The sequence below is a fragment of the Merops nubicus genome, unplaced genomic scaffold (assembly GCF_000691845.1).
Source record: "Merops nubicus isolate BGI_N331 unplaced genomic scaffold, ASM69184v1 scaffold21278, whole genome shotgun sequence".
NCBI lineage: Eukaryota > Metazoa > Chordata > Aves > Coraciiformes > Meropidae > Merops > Merops nubicus.
Window position 1 is genome coordinate 75,709 of NW_008628843.1, and position 7,851 is coordinate 83,559.

At 40.6% G+C, this 7,851-nt stretch overlaps 1 protein-coding gene across 2 annotated transcripts in view; it reads right to left on the bottom strand.

Annotated features, from left to right (window-relative positions):
* NRG1 (neuregulin 1) overlaps nt 1–7,851 on the bottom strand; it is a 98,168-nt gene that overhangs the window by 11,605 nt on the left and 78,712 nt on the right. The window contains exon 4 of one of the 2 annotated variants that reach the window (XM_008946774.1): nt 3,516–3,539. The exons of the other annotated variant lie outside the window; for it this stretch is intronic. Within the exon in view, the coding sequence (XP_008945022.1) occupies nt 3,516–3,539 (24 nt within the window). The remainder of the gene's footprint in view (nt 1–3,515; nt 3,540–7,851) is intronic. 2 annotated transcript variants of the gene reach the window in all.

The window sequence follows — 7,851 nt, forward strand, 5'->3', positions numbered from 1 at the left end:
ACAAAAGTGAACGTCTAGCTTTTCTTATTTTTCATTATGCAGACAGTCCAGAAAATTTGCTCTGGAGGATCCAGACCAGACTGCAATATTGACAACAGTCAGAATACCCACAGGTGATTAAAAATAAGTGAATGAGTAAAAGCTGCATAGCTCTGCATCATCTTTGGGATAAATGCCAGCATTATTCCTGGTGGAAGGGACTTACAAGAACATAAACGGTCTGTGGGGCAATTCACCAGGAGATACAGAGATGCACAATGATCCCTCACATGTGCTATGAATCTGCGTCCAAGCTCAGGCACTTAAATGATGTGCTGTTGTAAATGCCATGCCAATTTAGAAGGTGCTCCCAATTGAAGAGGGAGCAGTTGTTCCTCCAGTGTGTTTCCTGGGCTTATCTAGTTTAGTTTTAAAGCTGATATGGGCAAATGGCAAATATTTCGTGCAACAAACCACAAAGCAAAAAGAAATCTTAATTTCTCTGATACAATGCACCTTTAATGTGGAATGACTTTGTCCTACAAGCCAAACCCACTGTAAACCAAAACACCAGCAAATAGGTCATGAGCACTGTCAGACAAAATTAATAGCATTGATTATTAACAAAGGGGGAGAGGGTGGGAAGAAGTGAGTTTGGTAAAACTAGGATGCTGCAAAAATGTATTAAAGAAAAGAAAAATATAACTCCAAGAACAGAAAGTCAAAAAAAGGGAAAGAAGAAAGGGCTGAAATTCTAAACCAAACTAGGACAAAGAGAAAAAGAGGAAGGTGAAAAAAAGGAAAGACAAGGCTGTAGGGTTGAGAAGTCAACTGCAAGCCTGGCACAGCATGCTTGATACTGGAAAAATGAAGTAAAGAAATGCTCGGGGTCAAAAGAAAAAAAAAAAAAAAAAAAGACTGAAGCAGAGTGTGAAGGGATTTTTTTCATACAGCATAACTCCTTGCCTAAGTAGTTAGTGGCTCTTGATCTCCTTTCCATTTTTGCCACTTCTGAAAGCATTTATTAGTTAGCCATGGAAATGGTGTAGTACGAGGATGTCACAGGAGACAGAAGAATTGCGCTAAGCAATTTAGGGGCAAATTTGAAAAGCTTTGAATGATTCTCTTTTTTTTGTTCATGTTGTCAGCTGTTAGCTTGTGAAAGCAAAATGAATAAGGACATATCAACCCATTTTTATGGAGGAAAAGAGATGGGAGGAAGAAGATTAATTAATAGTGGAAAATCTGCTTGGTTCTTTAGCCTCAGGGAAAAGCTGCACTGACTCCAGGAGGTTTATCTCAGGCTGAGGCTCTGGCAGATGAGCTAGGTGGCTGGCCAGTGATGGCCTTGCTAGGCTGCCTGTGCATTGAGGCTTGCCTTTTGTGTGTTTGGATGCTCTTGGGCTATCGCCCACTGCAAAGGAGCAGGGCTGGGGGTGCAGCCCTGAGCAATGCTCATTACACTGGCACATCTGCTGCGACTGTCAGTCTCGAGGGTTATGGAGACGTAAACCCCTAAGTCTGCTCTCGTTGCCTTAATTCCCTCCTGTGCCCTTTGAAATGAGGCTCTTGGGATGATCTGTGTTGACATGGTGTGCATGAACAGTGTTGCTGCCGTGCCCTTCCTCAACCCACAGTGGGATTGGCTGCTTGGGAAGGCACACAGATCCAGGCATGTCTTCCCAGAAAACCAGCAAGTTCCCTTGTAAGCCTGCCTGTGTACCTGGCTGACGGAGTTTCCCTGACCAGGACAGCAGGGTCTGACTGGGGGACGCCTGGGTGTCCTTCGGGTGCTGCTGGGGGCAGCAGGGGATGTTGGTGGCCAGGAAAGGTGGCCATGGCTCTACAGGTACTGTGGTACCTTAAGGACAAGCCTTGGTCTCTCTGTTTAAGAGCAGAAGAATTTTGTGAAGCAGGGACCAAATTCTCCTATGCCACTTGTGGTCATACTAAGTCTCACCCCCAAACTGCCCTCTGTCACTGACCAGCCAAATAACATGTGCTCTGTTTCCAGTTAGCATCAAACTAGCTTGAAAAAGAATTAATAGCAGCCTTGGGGAAAAGTCCTGAGAGAAATGTATGTGCAGTGACAATTTAGAAAAGGTTTTACTCTGTTAAGTGTTAACAATTGCTTGAATAGAATTTATTTTGTATCTGCAGAACGCTAAGGAAATCAAATCAACATGAGACTTAGGTCAAGATATCACATTCCTCTATGTGCAGCCTTTTGAATATACACATTACGCAATTATTTTCACATCATGCTAATCTATGCATAAATGATGGCATATATGGTCTTAAATTTGCTTAGAACTAAAGTTTTTTTTCTTACAGGTCTCTGGGGATTTTTAAAAGAATTTAATTCCAGGAGGTGGTTCTGATGATGTAATTTCATGTATAAAGCAAAATTTGTAAGTCAGTTTTTTAAATGACTTTTATTTAATTCCTCATATGTTAATGTAGCCATCTATCTTCTATTACAATCTAGTACTTATGAGTGACAATTAATGTTACCTTGTGATTATAATAATAATAACAATAACAATAAGCTGGATTTTGAGAGTTTTTTTTTTAATTTGTACTTGTAATGGGTTTTCCACAGTTCACAGCTCAAGCTAATGACATTTTGTGGGCCCTTTTTATCAAGCACATGAACTAAAACTGTGTGAAAAAGTATCACTGTCTGTTTCTTCTCATTTGCTGACACTTTTTAGCATACTCCAAACTAAAAATGACCTGAATTCCAAGTCAGCCTATTCAAGAGACGCATTGTTTGTACCCTTGATTACTAAATGGTAGTCAGGTAAGTACGGTTTATTAATGAAGAGGACTCACAAGATCTACTTCTATCATATTTAAGCTGAATTGTAAAAAGTACCCACTGCCAGTGTTCTTGCTTGAGTGTAATACAGGTTTTATATTAAAAACACTGAATATATTTACTAACTTGAGGATCTGGAGTTTAGCTGTAAATCCATACTTAAGTTCCTAAATAACTTCTAGTTCACTTCTAATTTACAGTCCTAGAAATGGATGTATATATGCATATAATTTACACTTATCTATATGCATCCGATTTACATATCTAGCTGGGGGTTTAGACATAAAACTTTATTTGGAAAACAGAGCTCAAAACTGTAAATTTGAAAAATCTTAAGTTGCTATAACAGCTTATCTTTTTAGTAATTTTGCTTAATCCTTACAGAGTTTTCAACATCTGGCAACCCTAGAAGAACATAAAAAAAGCAAATGTCAAAGCTAGTCAAAATTAAACAGAAGAAAAAGTGAATGTACACTATGTTATGATTACTTCAGTAATTCCTGGAACTCCTTAGTTTTGGAATATCCTACTCTTACTGCCATTTTAGTGAGCTGATCCGCTAACAGTTTGACAAGAGTTGTTGTTATAGCTGTATGATCCCTTCTAAAGCATAAAGAAATTGGTTAGGAATTGAAAAGGTGAAGTGGAGAAATAAAAAGGGGTTTATCTCTCAGGCTCTAAAATCTGCAGGCTAAAAGGAATGATTGGTCCATACCCATAAATTCAATCCCAAGATGCTCTGCCAATGCAGAAAGTTGACAAAAAAAAAAAAAGAAAGAAAAAGGAAAAAGTTTCAGAAAAGAGCATTACAGTGTACTCAAAAATAAATCACATATGAAAATTATGGCTACTCTGTGTTTGTACATGAAACAGGACAAAGGGGCGTGTGGTTATGTTGGCAGTGCTCAAGTGAGCCTCTGTAAGCTAAATGGCCAGGTCTTCTGCTAGGGTTACACATCAAAATACATATGGGGGACTTGAACAGCCACAGTGCAGGGAATGCAGCAGGAACCGTTAATCTCTAAAGATCTCGCTGAGATGAGGGGGCTATGGTCTGAAGACACCATGTGAAACAGCTGATTGTTTTCAGATGGGACCACGAGAGCACAGGGATGCTTTATAAAAAGTGGCATCCCCCTGCAAACGGGTGGTAGATTGCCCTCTCTTCTGGCCTTGCTCCTGTCCCCAGTATGAAGCTCCTTGCTCCTGTGGGCTGTGACATGGAGGTGGCTGGGACTGTTTGCTCAGCAGTGGGAGCCCTCAGCTTTGCAAATTGACTGTAGCAGGGCTCTCTTCTCTGGAGAGTGAGGAGCCAGCCCCTTTTCCCCTGCCTTTGGGCTGTGTTGCCAGAACCACCTGCTGGCCAGCTGGATGCACCCTGGGGTGCAGGGGCTGATGACATGCCTAAATTACACAGATTACATGCCTAAATTAGCACTCCCAGGCCCCAGCAGCCTGGGGTAAGGAGGAACACACGTTTCCCCCCAGCAGGTACTCTAGGAGATACTTCCCATGGGGCCAACACCATAACGGTGGTAGCTCTTAAATTCTTTGTCCTTTTGTGCAGTGAAATTTAAAACCAATCTTAATTTTCTGACCAAACAGATTTTTTTTATGTAGTTCATACATGTAGGAATGCCAATTCTTTCCTGCCAATCAGTAACATTTTAAGGGTTAAGTAAGCTGGAATCCATCCAGGCCTTTTCCTAAAGAATCCTTCTTACATGCCTGCATGAACACTGCTAATGACATACATTAGTTGCATAGAAAGCTTGGTTAAGTCCTCAATAAAACGAATGACATGCCCATGCATATATATTGCTGTATTTATGCTTGCTTATAGGTAAGACACCTACCCTGGATGTAATTTAATTTTAGGGGAAGTAATTCATATCATGCAGTTTCTATTTCAAATAATCCAATGGAAATTTGGTACTTAAAATGGGAGCGTATTCTGGCTGAAAGCCCTAACAAGAAAACATGCTGAAGAAACATGCATTGCTTATTCAAATCTAGATGTCATGTAGGTCTTATTTATCTTTAGTATTCCCAGCTACATTCTCTAGACCTGATTTTTAAAAAGCAGGATAACCCAACACTTCTAATTTTATTCTTGTTCTGTATTTATTTTGGTCATTATTTTTAACAACTCTGTTTTCACTCTGAATGTGATTTTTGTGATGGCAGTACTGGAAGAAAAAATGCTGGAGAAGCAGATTATTTTCCAGAATGTGTCTTACAACTGCAACTCATTGGATATCTTGTATCATGCCGGTGTCTGGGTCTCCAGAACACGGGCGTGATGCCTGGAAATGGTGGGACAGGTCCACCAGGACTGTATGCTGTGTTCATGAGTGGTGTGCCACAGCTGCTGGCACCCAGGATTTTGGGGCTGCCACTCTATAGAGTTATGTGGATGGTTAGCCTGGGGACATAGTGCTGCCCTGAGGGGTGACCACAGTTGCAGGTTTATGGGGAGACCTTCCACTTGACAAGGGAAGGACAGATCTAGATCAAATGCAGCAGCAGAGAGGTCCAGGGGGACAAGTTCCGCCTACTGAAGCATCAAAGTGCCATTTTTCTTAAGTTATTATTTAGTTTTCTTTTAAAATGTGTTTTATGGATAATAAGAAAATTCTGAAGAGTTTATTTTTCATGTAATTTGAATTGAAAACAAACTATTACAGAGCAGAACCCAAACATGCCAGCCAGTTCTGCTTGAGGGTCTGGGATGTTGTATCTCTTCATGAGGCTTAGGATCCACTTCGGATCCTAAATCTTGGTTCATTTCAGTGGTACTGAGGCTACAAAGTCAATTTTGAACTTGGGATGTTAAGTCCTGTGGCTCCTACAAAACTGTTATCCTACAACTGAGTCAAGTCTCAGAAGCATACAGAAAGTCCCTTCTTAATGAAGATTATTCTATCATAGCAATTTTAGCATTTAATGAGCATTAACTGAGCAGTTAATAAGGAAAAACTGTCCTCTTTAACCTCGAGCAGAAGATGGACAATGGTATTTTTGAAATTTGTGTGTACCATTTAACAGTCTTGGTCTTGGCACATAAATAGTACAATTGATGGTGCTGAAAGGCTTTAACAAATGAAAATTTCTTGTGAGATTGCACAGTACCCTCACAGAGATGTGACTGTTTAAGAAATATGCAGAAATTGAGAAATACTGAGCTAGCAGAATTGCTGGAAAATTGACTTTTTAAAGATCTATAGTTTACGTGGAAAGACTGAAAATTCGAGCCTGTTGCAGAGTACCAGCAGTTTTGGTCATCCTTCTAGAACAGATTTACTCAGCTGTTGCTCTCTTTAATTTCTTAACCAGGCTTATCTTGAAAATATGAGGCAGGGGTTGTCATCTAAAAAGAAATTTCCCTCTGCCTCTCTTGATACTGTTCCTTTTGCCCACCAAGGGTGGCAGACCCGAAATGGACACAGTTTAAACTGGCATTCCATACTGTAACAACTGCCTTTAGGGAGGCAAGGACCATATTCAATTCATGCCCAGGACAGCTCAAAACATGTCGCACAGAATTGTTCTGTTGTCACAATACTTGTGTAAGTATTAACTAGTGTAAGCCAGGTAACTGGTCCTCTGGGTGGGGTCCCTGGCCCATCTGGGGCATTTGGGAAGGCAAAGAGTTTACCTGTGATTATGCTCTTGAGAAGTTTCCTCAATGCTTTATTAATCCAAGGCTCTGCCAATATTTCTTACGCCAAGCATCATTCTGCACGGTTGTCACAGGAGTTCTCTCTCACAATTATATAAAAATTAGCCCAAATTTTTAATATTAACTCATTATTTTCATTTTCCTCCATTTGCCTTACTTCCTTGCCTTAAGGGAGTGAATGTACAAACACTCAAATACAGCAAATACATCAGCATGGAAACCAATGTATTTTTATAACTCTTTTGCATATTACCTTCTGTTGTCTTACAGACCAATGGTTGGACCATGAGCCTCAAAGTCAAAACCACTGTAGCAAAAAGCCAGGGTAATGGGGAAAACACCTGGTAGCAGCTGTGACTGCAGTGCTCAAGGAAAGGACATTACAGGGTCTGCCAGACAGACTGCAGAGATGAACAAGACTAGTAGTTTGTTCTTTATTGTCCCTCGGTCTGCAGTGGTGGTAAGCATCAGCTGAAGGGGAGAAACTGCACAGCTGCAGTGCTGGAGGTAGCCATGGCAGTGGGGGATCTAACAACCATCACCTCTCAGCCCAAACAGGTTTTCTTATGCTTTGGTGTGTTTGCAAATCTGGAAACTAAGGGACAGTCAACATAAACATGTGCATTCCAGTAGTCTTGCTCACAACCATTCCCAATTATGCTCACATTTCCACTGACAGAAAAGGAAGACATTTCTGTGGAAGAACTTTTCTTAAAATGGCGATACACCTAATTTCCTGTGTCCCTTTTCAATCTGCTTCTAGTACATCATGATAACTGAATCTTCCAGGGCTAACCAAAACACTGCCAAGATAAGCCAGGTAGCCTCGCACTCCGATGGGACAGGGGATTTCCAGAATGTTCAGCACTAGCCTTGCGTTGGCCTTGCAATAGGCCCTCAGCTAAGCTTGCAATTTCAGGGTTCTTACAAATACCAGCTCCAGGGCAGGTTTCTGAAGCTAACATTTTCTCAGCAGCCACATACAGAGCCTTAAGACAGCAGGCTCACTTGGTGTGACATTTCATTGATGCTTTCTTTCCAAATGAAGAAGGACCCTTCCAAAAGCAAGTAAAATTATATAGCACTGCATACTACACATGTACACTTTTGTTTCCTATTGGCATGTTCTCTGTTTCAGATAATGATGTGCTCTGTGCTTTGCAAAAGCTGCATCTAGACAGCTAAGTTAGTCACCCACAACACTTTATGCAAAATATGAACTTGGCTTAAAGCACCAAATGCAATGTTTGCCTGAAGATAACTTTCTTTCTAAGTCCCATTTTTAGTTGTATGCTTTGGTCTGCATTGGATGTAATAATAAAAAGTCATATAAACGCTGTTTCTTATTTTTTTTTTTTTTTTTTTTTTT